The following is a 15,170-nucleotide window of genomic DNA, read 5'->3' as shown; positions in this document are numbered from 1 at the left end:
AGTCTTTACTTTTACATTAACACGGGGAAGGCAATTTAGAATATTAATTCGGTTTATTATCTGTATAAGTGGTATTTTCTTGTATATTTTGGTGCAGCTTCATCCAAACAATCCCACCTGCATCGATGGACTGAAACAGTTTCAGTTGCTCTCGACGTTTATTTCAAAATGACTGCGGTTAAAGTGGCAAAAATGGAACAGCAACATGTTTCATTATGGAGCTGTTAGAGGTGACAATGTGTGTTCAGCCGGCTGAAGTGGCAGGGAAGGAAACCGCTCGCCATTGCCTTGAACTCCGACTGTTTTCTGCTGCAACATTTGAACCCATTCAGCTGTATATAATCTGTTTAACAGCTAATCAGTAGTGTAAGATGAGGGACTGGCACGCAGCTTCACTTTTCCTCTGTTGCCCCCCTCTCTAATTGAATATTCAACGCGCGCACCGCGCTCTGCTTGCCTTTTTCAGGGTGCTGAGAATGCGCCTTTTTAATTCTCGGCCCATACACAAGCAGTGTCAAAGGTCGGGAAATAATGAACTGTGCAGACATGGAAGTGACCTCTGCGGGCGCCAAAAGGAATGCTTCTGAATGGGATTTTGGTCACAAATATTAAATATGACTTTTGGATAAAATTACAGTGGACTTTTTCTACCATCGTTTGACTACTGTCACCATGGGAACATGAATATTAGACTGCCAAGACTAGAAAGCTGGAAATAAGAAGCTACCAGGTCACTGGGGTAGTAAAGAAGACTAAATGTGTTGGGACTGTTGTAAGTATGTGAAAAATTGTTATATGTAATAAAAAAAATTAGAGACACATATAATATTTCTTGCTCTGTATTAGTGGACTGTTTCCAGTTTAAAACAAACACTTGTTGTGCTTGTGCACCACTTTTGAGTGCTATCCAGCCTAATGCATTGTGTTATTGTGTATTTTAGCAACCAGCAGACATGTGCTTTATGCAGCTGAATGACCCTGTAATGTGGCAGGGATTTGACTCTACTGTGGTTTTGCAGTATGGAACCACGCAGTGTAAAGTCAAGGTTTATTTTGAAAAGGAGGACATAGAGGCCAGTGCAAGTGTCTTTGGTGAAGGCAAACTACGCGCACAACCCACGCGTACACGCGCACTCTCACACACAAACACACAGGCTCAAAACATATTGGAGCAGGGTTGGCAGAGCGGTGATGTTTTTTTTTGTCTGCAGATAAAGATGAGTGTCCCTTTCTCGGCCACAGTGTATGAGGAGTATTTGGAGCACTTTATTTACCTATAGCAGACTTTCACCGCTTTCAGCAGGCCTGTCTGTCTGTTTATCTGCTCGCTCAGATGTGCAATGTGGAGCAGGAGCGTCATCTGGTGGCAAAGACCAGAGCCAGTTTTTTAACATGGAACTGCACAACCATGCTTTTTACAGAAGAACCAATTTTATGAAGAGTTAAAAGCAACTTTTTTCTCTATATTATTATTTTTGTAAAACAGAGACAAAGAAGCAAGCACGCTGTTATAGGTCTCAACCAGACTACATGTAACTGGGTGCCGAATCACATCTCCGAAGGGCCCCATCGGTCTCGGGGGGCCCCTCCTTGAATGCGCCTCATTCACACAGCAGCACCACGGTCTCCTTTATTTTGCTCCTCTCAGTGAGCTGCTTTATGAAAGACTGTGGGACAGTTATGACATTTTAGACTGTGAGGAAAAAGAGAGGCTCTCCATCTTAAATCATGTTGTTAAACGTAACATATGATATCATAAGTCATCAGACAGTATTTTATTACAATCCTTTGAATACGTATAACTTTGAATGCTGAAGCAATGGTGGGGTGAGTTGGATCTGACCGCTTTACCTGCTTTACACAATGAAAGCCAAATGTTACAGAACCACCGACTGATTTTCAGACATTTTTATTCTCATGACGTTCTGTTGTATCAAAACTCATCAAGTCTCTTATGTACATTACTTAAGGTGCCGTCATCTAATAATGAAGACAAAACTCTCATCTCAAAATTCTCCATTCAGTTGTTTTTCCTATGAGAACATGAATAATTTTCAGTATCAACAAGTATACACAAGTTACAAAACACATTAAAAAAAACCACATATATATATCTCACTTTGAATAAAACACTGTAGTCATTCATCCAGTCCATCCAAACTACAGTATATAGAAACACTGTGTCACACCTCAATAACAACTGCATCCTTAAAAAATACACTGTAACCTCCTTAAACATCTGAACAATGTTCGGGGCTGCTCACCCACAAGTAGCACAAAAGGTAAATACATCAGATCCCGTGTTTGTAAAATTAAGACAAAAACTTGGAGATACCGTCAAAGCACCATCAAAGCTCAAACACACTGAATACAGTCAGTGTGCACACAGTCAACCTCCAGTTTACTTTTTATAACATGAGATTTACTCTTTACTACAATGCAGGTTCTCATTACTGTCAGAAACCCAAATGCCATAAAACACAAAGCAATTACAGAAAATAAAGATACATATGAATTAAAGTCCTTCTGTGGGTAAATACTCTTTATTAAGTTTGTGATATATTTAAATCAAAAAAGAGATTTTCCTTTTAAATATTAGTTTAAAAAAGAAATCACATTGACATCAGCTTATCACAGAGCCGATAGCTACATACAGTATATTTTAGTAAGTATCAAGTTTGTTAATAAAAGAATAAATAAACACGTCTTCATGTACATGATCAAATTATGGCTGTTAAACTGTTTAACAGATCAATTGTCAGTTCTTCAGTTTAGCATTTTATTTTTTGGTAACCTTCACTGTGCACTTCCTGTACTCAGAGTTTAATGTTTGAGGATAAGTTCGGTTCAGACATGATTATTTATGTGAAGAGGTTGTAATCTGACACAGTATGGATTCTGGTTGTTGAAAGTTGGGAAATTCAAATAATTCAACTATGTCATCATCATTACACACATTAGGTGTGTTTGTTTCTTTAAAATTACATTTCTGGTTACATTTTTGTCCAAATTCCCAGTGACCATCACAAACTATTTTGCTTCAATGAAACCTGGAAGAAAGTTATTTTAGAAAGAGAGGATGAAAAGGGATCATATTAAAACAACAAATCCATGTGAATTAACAACAACAACAACAAAAAAACGTAAGGTCCACTTACTAGCCTTTTAAATTTCAACTGCATCTCACACACTGTAACTTGACATGAGTATGAAACTAACTTTTAAAACTGTTTCCTTTATTGACCTCAGTAGAGCTGAAACACTTTCAACCAGGTATCACGCCAAAGCACTGGTCCACCGTGGCAGTGTCACATTTTCAACACGTCAGGTTAGCAATAATAAATATGCAATAAATGTCCAGTTACACTTTCAGAATAAAGCTTGCAGAGGTTGTAGTTTGGTTACGTTTAGGCACCAAAAGTACTTGGTTAGACTCAGGAAAAGATCATATGTTAAGTTATGTACCTGATGTAAATTAACTTACTACGTACGTAACTTAAAAGACATCAGAATTGACTTTTGGTTTCACACAATACTTGAACAATGGCCTGTTGGGTCAAAGTCCTGTCCATCCAGCCTGACCTCCTCCCTACGTGGACTCCTTATACTGCACCATCATGCATGTGTGTACTTTTACTTGGTGAGGTAAAACGTGACACTGGCACGCTATCCTCTAGTGGATCAGTGGGTCTATTACACACTTTGGCGTGAGACTGGGTCGAAAGATTAGTCAATTAATAGATCGGTCTATTGGTTTTTACTATTTTCTGATATTTTATAGACCAAACAATTAATCGATTAATCGAGAAAATAATCAGCAGATTGATGGATAATGTTAAAAATCATTAGTTGCAGGACCGGATCTCAGTCAAGCTTAAATGGCTTTCACATACGTCATGGCTTCTTTAGCTCTTTCTCAAATACATAAAGGTTTTATTAAAAAAGAGAATACTGTATCTATTTACATACGCAGTCAGAGTCAGTGACTGTACCTCCAGTCACTCAATCTGCCTGTGGCTCCTGCTGTCAAATATCATCGATCTCCTCTGCGGCTGGTAGAAGCAGCTGGTTGACGTTTCCAGTCTCTGTCCACTTTTTGGAATAGTCATTTTGTTTTGAAGAGCGATCCCGTCCGGTGTCCTGAAATTCTCCGCCATCTCTTTAGAAAAGACGTTCACTGCTGACGTGTCATTCAGGTTCTTGATGGATGACAGGAGCTTACTGTCGTCTCCTGACGGCGGGTAGTCCATGATGGGGAAAGGAGGGCTGAGCAGGATGAGACTTTGAGGTCTCTGCCTGTTCCTAAAAGAGGGTCTTTGTAAGATGTTCCCTCTGTTAGGCCTGGGACAGTCTACAAACACTTCCAGACTGGGCGCATGTCTCCTGGTTATGACTGGCAGCTCTGGAGTAGATGTGGTCCTCACAGACTCGGCACATTTTTCAGCATTCGGGTGTTTTTGATGTTCGGGTCCAGGCTCTTTATTCTCCAGCTCCTCCTTTAGATCTGACATCATCGGAGGAGGTGCGCTGTTGCTTTTCTCTGCGATCATTTTAGGATATTCCTTTTCCTGTTCCTTCACTGCGTCGAAATCATTCTCGGGTCTGGAGTGAGGTATCTGACTGTACTGCACCTTCGGAGGGACGACGGGCACAGCTTTGGCCTGGCATGTTTTTATCATGAAGGCTGTTCGCACCGATGACACGCTGACTGGGGCTGAATTTCGGCGTAGAGGTGCCTGCCGATCACTCAGAAACAACTCCAGCTCTGAGGACAGTCCGTTGTTTCCAGTTCCAGATGAGGTCAGTAACCCTCGCTGACAAGAGGAAAACTCTGATGAATTACGGTTCTGCTGATTAGAAATGTCTCTGATGCACCGTTGCCCCAGGTCTAAATTCAGTGAATATGGTCTGTTTCTAGAAAAATAATTCTCCTCTCTTTTCTCCGAAGCAGCTGCCTCATAAGACATCTGTCGGTAAAACCTCTGAGATGATGCTGTATTCTTCTGTTTTGTTGTGCTGCATCTTCCTGTGTGAGGTTGCGTTGTGTTGTTGCTGTTCACACTGACCCGTGTAGGTATTGATGGCAAAGGCATCCATTTAGTTTCTGGTTTACTGCTGGTAGACTGAGGAATGTTTCCTGAGTGGTGTTCGGTGCTCTTAATGAGAGACTGTTTGTTATTATCAACTGAAGGAGATGAAATCTTTCCCTCCTCCAAGCTCGGATTTTCCCCACGAGAGCTGAAGGGTGACAGTTGGTTGAACAGCTCCTCCACGTCAGGTGAGTGGAGAGGACTGGTTACCCACTGCTTGGTGGAGCTAAGATCCTCCCAAGGCTCCACCAAGTCCAGGTCCTCTGAGTGTCCTCCACATCCTTCATCGTGGTCAAGGTGTGGCAGCTCCAAGGTGTTACGTCTCTCCTCCAAACACACTGACAACTTCTGAATCAATTCCACCTCAGGAATCACATTCTTTGCTCCTTCACAGGAGACATTTTTGACTCCTGGAGGAATTTCACGTTTCTCTGTTTTTTTGTCGGTATCATCTGCTCCTGAGAAGACTTCAACCGTTGGATTATCCTCTATCGTCAAAGGATCCATAACTTTATCTAAACAGGTTTCCTTTAAAGGGCGTTGGGAATTGTTGGTGGAAGCTGGGTCACCTTTGTTTAAAGGCGTGATTTTCAGACGCAGCTTCTTCTCTTTCTCATCCACCATGTCAGCAGTGTTTTTGTGAAGTGAAAACAAGATGTCTGACTCTGAGGGCTGTTTCTTTGCAGAGTCTGATCCAGTGGTGATAACATGATCACTCAGAGAGGTATTTGACGACTGCTCCCTAAATAACAAAGACAGAGACGGAGAACTGCGGCTTCGTTTTGACTTGACGTCCATCGTCAACTTCCTGACCTCACATGTGCTCTTGGAGTCAAAAACAGGTTTAAAAGTCTCATCCAGCAGGTCAATTTCAGGTTCAGTTATCTTCAGTTCTTGGTGGAGGTCTGACCACATCTGTTTCCCTGTAGAAGATCTCTTTTCCTGGGAAAGTATGAATGGTAAACAAACAAAAACAGAAAGGATTAAATATATCCAAAACGATTCCACCGTTCATCTCTAAGACAAAAAAACATAAACAAACTATGTGCTAGTTTAAGCCAAAGGTATGTGGCCAAAATATCTGAGCTGTATTCAACACTCACGTTACCTTTCTGGAAATTGAATAACAGGGAGGAAAGAGAAACTATGAATCCTGGGATTCAGAATACAATGCTAATAGTCTCACCTGTAAATCCCAGTAATCTGACTTAATTTGAAGGTTACAAGTAAACGGACCAGTGATAAACATGAAGGAAGATGCAAGTATCCAAATATTGCTGCCATGTGGTCTTCTATTTGCTGACCTTTAGTCTTTAACTACGTGTTTTTTTATCTTCTTATCTTAATTTGATGGTAAAAACTTAAGCCATTAGGAAAGATAATGTAATACTGCCATAGTGCAAGCACAACTAACTACATGATTTACCAGTTGCATAGCTGTGGGCTGGTTGGGCAGTTCTTTCCCAGGAGATGGCGCTGCATCTTTGCCTTCTCTTGCATTTGCAAGGGACGGTGGTTCCAGCTCAGAAATATTCATCCCTCCTTGACCTTCTTGCACCACCTCTTTGCTTGTATCTAAATTTTTAAAAAAGAGTAGTTTTTTCATTACATCCTATTACACATATATGACTTTGACAATTTACAAAACAAGCCATTTTAAAATGTGATGAAGGAAGATGTCCTCACCCTCTTGCGGGACTCTAGAGGTCGGCACCTCTGTGTTTTTCTTCTCTGTTCCTTCCTGCTTCTTGGGTTCCAGTTGGGGGAAAGTGTTGCTCTTTCCACTGTTGCTGCTCTGCTCTGAGCTCTCTTTGCAGGGTTTCAGAGTAGCTGCTTTGTCCTTGGCGTGCCCCCTGCATGGCGTGCTGTTGGAGCTGATAACGGCTGACACTCGCAGAGGTACAGACACGGCAAAGGGCTCAGATATGTTAACAGCCCTGCGCTGATGCCTTGGTGAGGACTCCAGCGGGAAGAAGCTTCCTGGGAAGGAGGGCCGAGAGGAGCTGTTGGAGGAACCTGAGTACAACATCCTCCTGTTTTTTGGAGAGGTGGGCTTGTAGCCGCTGAGGTCATCACCTTTGAACACCTTCAGTTGTTCTGGCAGTGTTTTTTGAGGGGGTGCAGAGGCACCTGGTGACCCCCTTTGGTTCATGCTAGAGCTCCAGCCACCTGTTGCCCCATCAGCTTTGTTCCCTTTAAAGTCCCAGTTTTGGTCGTGTTCGCTCAGGTCGTAGAGCGAGTCGGATCCCAGCGTTCTGGATTTCACATCTGGAACGAAAATGCTACCAGCTGGACTGTTGTTTCCTGTTCTGTCATCATCTGCGCAGCAACAATAACATAAGGGAAAAAATATCAGTTCACAGTAACAGATGCAACATCACCAAACGAGGCAAGGACAACAAAGTTTGCAGTTTTCATCACATTCCTTTTTCTCTGTGTTTAAATGAATATATGTAGGTCTTAGCCCCACCTGTTGGTAAAGAGCACAAGGACTCCATGCTCCTGGAAGGACGAAGAGCTGCCTTTTCTGTAGGAAAAATAACAATAAACAATAATATTATCACTCAAAATATTTGAAATGTCTGGAGGATGTAAAAAAAAAAAGTTAAAAGTTAAAGCTCAAAAAAAGAAAGCTTTTTAACTAAAATGCAATTTTTCCCTCACAGAATCATTTTCATATGCCTGAAGAGGTGACACTGTGTAGTATTTCACAATAAAAAAGCGAAAGCAAAAAGCAAATATTAGAGAAAACCTTAAAAAGTAAGTATAACTTTGTGAGGCTGAATTAATTTTTTTCGGGTTTCCTGCTCCAGGAATGACCTCATCACCGCTCTCATTCTCTTGGGAACACCAAGCTCTAAGAGCTACTATTCCTGTGTCCTTTAATAATAATCTTTCTGTTTATACATGATAATGCTGCACATCTGTCTTCCTGTTGTTTGGCTTGGGAAGTGAGTTGTCTGTGTTCAAATTGGACATTTTACCTGTTATCCCAGGTCCTCTTATGAACACACTGCCGTTCCGGCTCAGTTTTCCCTTCGAGTCCACAGACCGTCCCAGATTAAAGATGGACTTCCACTTCTTCGATTTCCCAGAAAACTTCCTCCTAACAGAAAAACAGAGATTGTTAAGCCCAGTGCTATTCAACAGCTTGTTTTGACAGTAATAAGTGAATCAACACTCAAAGCACACTCTTTGTAAATGATACTAATAATGGCTTAGTGCACTGAATCTGTCATACTTGCTCTCTACGTCTATGACGGTGTGGTAGAGTGTGGCGGTGCTGGTATCAGGCAAGCTGTTCTCCCGCTGACGTTCTCTATGCACAGGATGGTTTGGACTTAAGGAGCGGGCCTGGGCTTCTTCCAGACTCATCAGTTTCATCGGCCCACACTGGCCACTGATCGGCAGCGTGGCATACTTCTCCCCACACATCAGACTCGGTCCTGGTGGATCAATAGTGAATTAGCAAATAAATCCTTAAGCCCAACAAATCTCCCACTAAAGAATCTGTTTGTATTTCTTTAATGTCATACCTTCTTTGGGTTTGATTTGCTTAGAATCGTTGCTGAAGATCTGCTCTGTGTGGTTTAGAATAAACTCAACCACTGACTGTTGTATCCGCACCTCCTGGAAAGCCATGTCTCCATTACCTGATGATGACTCAATGTCTTTAGATCTGAGAAAAATAACAGGTGAAAGTAAGAAATGTTGAAATCCTTGGAATTTAATTTATTTCCAAAAAAAGGTACAGAAATTCTTGCATGTAACAAAAAAAAGTCTGTTAATCCAAACTCACCTTAATAGATTTGGAGCCCAGACCAGGGCCAGGTTACGTGTATGCATGTTCGTCTGGGTGCTTAAGGTGGCAAGGTGGGCCAAGTGCTTTGTGAGGTACTCCAGAGTCCTGAGGAGAGCCAACAAACACTTCCTGTCACATTTATTACAACATCATTCATAAAACAGGACTGTCAGTTGTACAATCGTCTTTACTGCTGAGAGTGAAAAAAGGCCTGAAGCTCACCTGAAGTGAGGCGTCGGCAGTTCTTTGATGACACTCTGAATGTGTAAAAGTCTCTCATGATTCCCCTGGACCGAGACCACTTCCTGCATATCAAACAGACAGATGTTCATATCAAAAGAATTTACATCTGAGGTTAGTAAAAATAAAATATTTGTATGCTTGATCCCTGTGCCTTGCTAGTGTCACATTTATTAATTGTCAGCTCATGGTTATGGTTTAGAAAACGGTCTAATTTACCTGTATCTGTTGCTACTTAACCCCAAATATGAATTGAATTCTTGTGCTCGTGGTCTCTGCAGCACTCTTGAAATTCTGATCATCTTTAATTCGATTACCAGTGGATCAATGTGTTGATGAACTGTTGGGTAAAGCTATGATCCTCCTGCATGGCCCTGCAGGCTTCCACCTAACCTCCTAACCCAGTTATCCCTGCTAAACAAATGTAAACAGACATGCTGGAGTGCGTGCAGTCTAACTCATGTGACTGAGGCCCAAACAGCTGAGCATGTTAGCCTGCATTTGTTAGTCATGGGTGAGGTCGTAAACATGTGTTGTTGTTAAAACGTGCTCTTGGGCAGTCTTGTGCTATTAGGTCTAATGGCCGAAACCCTTCAAGATGACACATTACATTACAACAGGTGTGAAAATTAAAAGGGTTTTAAATCAATAATACACACAACATCAAGCACTCGACCGGTCTAAAAATGTATAGACCTTGCTCAGTTGTCATGTTGTTCATTCCTCCCAAAACAATTTGATGAGAACGTTCTTTGATATGTTTTTTTTAATATTAAGCCATGTGTGGAACTGTTTTTTACTGAAGTAGTGGAATTTTTGAGGCACGAGCGGCACAAGATGTATGAATGCCAAGGTATGCAAATGTCTCGTCAAGGTACACAGAAAGCTACACAGAGAGCCCAAACCAGGTCTTACAGTTTGGTATTCCTGTTCCCTTCTCTCCTGCTCCTCTCTAAAGTCCCTTTCACATCTGCAGTAAATCCAGAAAATGCAGCCACAAAGCTTCTCTCTGGTACTAAATGTAAAGATCGTGTCACCCCAATTTTTTATTTATTCTAGTGTTTGCTCTTCCATCATTACAAACCCTCCCTGTGATCTAAAAGGTCCAAAGTCATCTTTAAATCAAGCTCTTCAATAAATCAGAGCACATTTTATTTGCTAGAACGGCCTGGCAACAGTGTCACACACAAAAAACAGAAAGATCAATACACACGTGAAAGATAAAACCGATCTCATACAATCAGCAGTTTATGCAGGGACCTCCTTTTATGAGTATAAAGCAGCAAAACTACTTTTAACAGAGGAGATGTTGAATGATAATAAGTCATACTGAGGTAACATGAATGTTACCTCAGTATGACTTACTTATGTAACATACTGTAATACATAATTTGCTGATCAATAGTGAGCCAGAGAGATGAGGTCACACTCATGAAACATGATAATAAATAGTGCTGACACATACAGAGGGACCATGTGGAGTAAATACTGCTTATTGATGTCTAGTGTTGGGGTTGCAATTCTGTCTGTTACAAATTACCGCTGTCGGACCTCTTCTAGGCCTTTCTAGGAGACTTTCTTTTTTCCACTTAAGCAAAACTGTAAATGTGATTTGAATGTACTTACAGTGAACTTGCTGTATAGCTCATATGTGAGCAGAGGATTGGGTAGCTCCCTGAAGTACAGCTTACATAAGGAACCCACACAGTGGATGTCCTGGAGGTACACTTCCTTTGTAAGGTCAGGGCACGCCTCAGAGCTGAATTCCTGCCTGCATGCGCGCACACACACACACACACACACACACACACACACACACACACACACACACACACACACAAACACACAGTTAGCTGAATGCTTTGATTGTTTAACACCCATGCTAACTACTGTTGCACTATGTAAATTGTTAGATTGGAGTCTAGTCAACTAATATTATAGCAAAAAAAAAGGAAAGAAAACAGCAACAAAGGTGTTAAAGAAGCTCAATAATAATCTGAGAAAACAATATTATTCGAATTCAATATACCAGCCTAATTATATGGGCATGATTTATGATAATATTTGATTATACTGAATTATTTCAGCTCCTCCAAAGAGAAGGTAAACAGTGATTACAGAGAATGTGAATAGAGGTGATAAATACAGTACATACTGTGCTTAATTGTGTTACGTTGTTATGAAATTATTATTTTTATTACCCAATATTTAATATTTTCTTGAGGTTTTTGATGCCTTAGAAACATTAGTACCTGAGACGCTGGATATTTGAGGTGACCCCCGACAGTCTGTAGATCCCGTCCACAATCCCATGCTCCTCAATAAACTCTGCACATTTCTTCAGAACCTGAGGAACTGATGTTAAGAAATCGTGTTAGTCATATACAGTTAGAGAAGCATGAACACATTTATTTACTCCTGTTTCAGCTCTTTTACACCGCACATAAGCGCAGTGGACGGTCATATTGAACCTTAAAAGCAGAAGAAGGAAACAACTGTACATGTAATGCTTCAGAGGTAACAATGCACATAAGGTTGACTTCATGGTAAAGGGTTTGTTCCACTATGTCTGTTTTCTATTCCTTAGGGCCACTGATTGTAGGTGGACTTTGACAGGAAGTTAAAAATGGTTTGTTTGTTTCAGAGGAAGGTTGACACACCCAGTCCTTGTAGCTGGTATTACTTACGACATTTCCTCTAATAGAAAACGGCTTTTGAAATGTTACCACTGACCTACAGTACACAGCTCTCTGAACCAGTACATCACCTTCTGTGTACAACTGTGTTTGGCTTTAAAACAAATGAGAACAAACAGATTATACTGCGGCTTTAGAGCTAAATCACATGCTCTGATTCAGCATGACCACAACTTCCCTTTAGCTAATACCGAAAATGATAATTGATTGAAAATCAGGATTTGGGTTTCCAGTATTTCAGGTTAAAAGAAGATATTCCCATGTGAAAATCAAGAATTAATATCACATAATTAGTCTTTCATAGATTAAAAAAATATGTGTAAAAACTTTTTTTTTACAACATTGTTTGGCGAGTTTCTTGCAAAAAAAATCCACCCTCCAAAAAATGAAAGGATAAACTCAGGAATGGTTAATTTTTCAGTAATCACAGCGGACACCAAGAATCTGCTATTTAAATTCTCATCTCTTTGACTTAATTGGACTTTCAGTGACATGCCTGTGGTCAAACGCTGGATGATGAACAGCTCTGAAGCCTTAATTTAGTGCCTCTCAGTCTCTTCACTGAGGGAAGATTTCTGCTTCTTGTAGACTGGCAACAAAATACAGTTTGATGTTCGACTCATTTACAAAGATACTTTATGTTTACAAAGGAAGTTGAATCAATGCATGAAGTGTGGCGAGGCAAATGTCCAGTTACAGTTTGAGTGAGCCTCAACACAGTCAACAGAGTCAAGTAATTTGTTTCTTCACTAATGTTATATGTCCCATTAAACAGTGAAACTACAGCTGCAGCTCAGTGGTTAGCTTTAAACAACCCTTAAAAGCTCTAGTCTCTCTGTTTTTGTCAGGTTTTATGAACGCAATTACCGTAACATTGTTGCATGTTGACTTTAAAAAGGTTCAGGGCAACACTCCCCTTCTCCAGAGGACATGTTTGGAGGGTTGCTTTTCTAAAATTACTGCGGTTTTACAATGACAACATGACACAAATGTTATAAACAACTCACAGAACTACATAAGCATGACTACTTTTGTCTGCGTGAGACAGAAAATGTGAGTTTCAAACCCTTTTTCCATCCAACGTAGACTTCCAACGTTGAGTTTTTATTAATCACTCCCAACTGCTAATTATTATTTGAGATATGTCAATGTTTAATCTTACAAGCGTGAAGGTTCTCTCATGAATATCAAGAAATTGTGAGAGTATAAGTGTACACCCTTTATTATTGTCAGCTGGGTAAAACAAATAAATTCAGTATAACACTGAGGTGGATTTCCTGTGCAGAGAACACGTGGACATCAGGTACACTTTAATACCCTGCAAAAGGTTTTTGTTGGTCACTATTTCTAAATTTAACATCTTTAACGTCTGTTAGTTTGTCAGTAGCCTCCAGTAGTATTCAGTTACTTTCATTAAAAAGCAAAGTAGTGGAGTAACAATCTAAAAACACAATACATCTCCAGGACGTCCATGACGGAGGGGTACGACCCAAACCTCCTCCCTCACTTCCTGCCCTGAATGCCCCGCCTTACAGAGTGTCCACTCGAACAGGTCTCCCTTACAGTTATCCTCAACACAGCTATTCATATGCCTCTGCACGTGGGAGATTTCTGCTGGTCTTTTTTGACACAACATGCTACTGCCAAAAAAAAACCCAACAACCCACAGATGATGGTTGTAAGAAAGGAGAACAAGACATATGATAAGAAGAAAGATATGGGATAAAGTAATTAAAGAATCCTCTCAAACAACGCTGATCACATATTTGAATATTTGATTATACATTTAGTTTCTATTCTTTTTTCTCATTATTTTCTCCCATCCATAGGCAGCAGCACCGCCCAGTCTTTTGTCAGACACAAAACTAGTCATAGGAACTATAGTCACAGTAGGAAATTGACACAAAAAATCTAAGAGCCACACCCAGAGTCACAAATGACCATTTAATACAGCCAATGGGTGAATGAATGGCCTTACTAAATGTAAAACACATGTATACCTACAATTCATATGTGTGACACACTTTGAACAAAGCCTGTATTTGTTACATAAAGACACTTGTTTTGTCCTTTTTTGTCAACATTTCACCCCATAATGTGCCTGTAAAAGGTTATAGCAGCTATAATAATCTAGGAAATGACTAATTAAGCTCAATTTTCAGCATAAATGTCATACTCTATGTATAAGTCAAGTAACTGTTGGCAGAATCAGTGTGTAGTTTGACGATGGCTGCTTGTAAAGGAGTGTTACATTTCAAAGAAAGCTAAATAAAAAGTTTACCATCTTGTCCTGAATTCTGGAGATGTTCTATCAGGTCACAGCCGAACGCATTTTCACTTCCTTTCTTTTTGGTCTTCTGCTTAGTCCCTTTGTTCTTCATGTGGCTCCAGTTAGTAGTCCAGATAATTAAAACAAACAGATCCTTGGAAGCACAGCGATCGATCCATATGACCCTGAGAAAGGTTGGGTTTGTAGGTCAAAGAACCAGCCACATAGAAATCCCAGCAATCAGCTCCCAAAAGTCTGCATCCGCTCACATTCTGACTAACCACACGGTTGGAGGCTGAGAGCAGAAGTGACGTCACATTTTGAACATTAAGTCCTTTAAATTGTCGTTACTTCAGATGATGAGCAAAGAAAAGACATGGTGTGGCTGCTGCTTTGCCAGGACGTGGCATGCGGCTGCTTTATCTCTGAAGGATTTGCAGAAACAGCATTAGAATCGGTTGGTTTCCTGTTGTTTTTTTACCCCCAGCCAGTCTCTCTCTGCTCCTTTTTTATCTCCTCCTCTTTTCCTTCATTCCACACAGTCTCCCCTTTTCACTGGCTTCACTGTAGCTGAGGAAGCATACATGTACCAAGAGAGGCAAAACCCTTTCAGGAACATTAGTTTTGTTTTTGTTTTTTTATCTGATTTCCACTTTGAGATTTTTCAAATATTCTATGTTTAGAGATGGACTCGTGGCAGTGGTGTGGCAGGGATTTTTTAAATGTTGAGATTGTATAAAGGGGAGGGAAGTGAAGTGAGGGGAGGAGAACAGCTGACTTCTGTTTCTCTCCTGGTTTAGGAATTACTGACCTCTTTCATCCATTTTTTTTTGGTGTGCCCAAACTCGGAGCTAACGGGAAAGCTGCTCTCTGCCTTCCTGAATGCTCCCAATGTATACAATTTCCTGTGCAAAGAGCCCGGGCTCGAAAACAAAAACAGACGGGTTCTGAAGGAAGAGGGAAGTGGGAGGTGACTGAAGTGAGGGCCTGAAGGGCACAGATGGGAAATGGGGGAGATTGGGGGGGGTTGGAGTGAGGAGATGGACGACACACATGGTTCTCGTTACTAACTG

The 15,170-nt window shown here is 40.7% G+C and overlaps 1 protein-coding gene across 1 annotated transcript; it reads right to left on the bottom strand.

Annotated features, from left to right (window-relative positions):
- Positions 1-1,893: 1,893 nt before the first annotated feature.
- arhgap31 (Rho GTPase activating protein 31) lies at positions 1,894-14,778 on the bottom strand. The gene is made up of 12 exons (XM_051401033.1): positions 14,110-14,778; positions 11,385-11,487; positions 10,759-10,903; positions 9,115-9,197; positions 8,890-8,997; positions 8,627-8,769; positions 8,332-8,536; positions 8,075-8,196; positions 7,561-7,617; positions 6,777-7,409; positions 6,517-6,665; positions 1,894-6,032 (listed from the first exon to the last, which is right to left on the bottom strand). Exons 1-12 carry the CDS (start codon positions 14,207-14,209, stop codon positions 3,999-4,001), a joined length of 3,882 nt encoding a protein of 1,293 aa, XP_051256993.1. The 5' UTR covers positions 14,210-14,778; the 3' UTR covers positions 1,894-3,998.
- Between the last annotated feature and the right edge of the window lie 392 nt (positions 14,779-15,170).

The sequence above is a fragment of the Dicentrarchus labrax genome, unplaced genomic scaffold, assembly GCF_905237075.1.
Source record: "Dicentrarchus labrax unplaced genomic scaffold, dlabrax2021, whole genome shotgun sequence".
NCBI lineage: Eukaryota > Metazoa > Chordata > Actinopteri > Moronidae > Dicentrarchus > Dicentrarchus labrax.
This window is presented reverse-complemented; position numbering and strand designations above follow the sequence as displayed.

Coding starts and splice junctions, on each gene's coding strand:
- arhgap31 (XM_051401033.1), bottom strand. CDS start 14,209: ATGAAGAACAAAGGGACTAAGCAGAAGACCAAAAAGAAAGGAAGTGAA. Junction 9,198..10,758: donor AGCTATACAGCAAGTTCACT/GTAAGTACATTC, acceptor TTTGATATGCAG/GAAGTGGTCTCGGTCCAGGG. Junction 7,618..8,074: donor AAGAGGACCTGGGATAACAG/GTAAAATGTCCA, acceptor TTTTTCCTACAG/AAAAGGCAGCTCTTCGTCCT.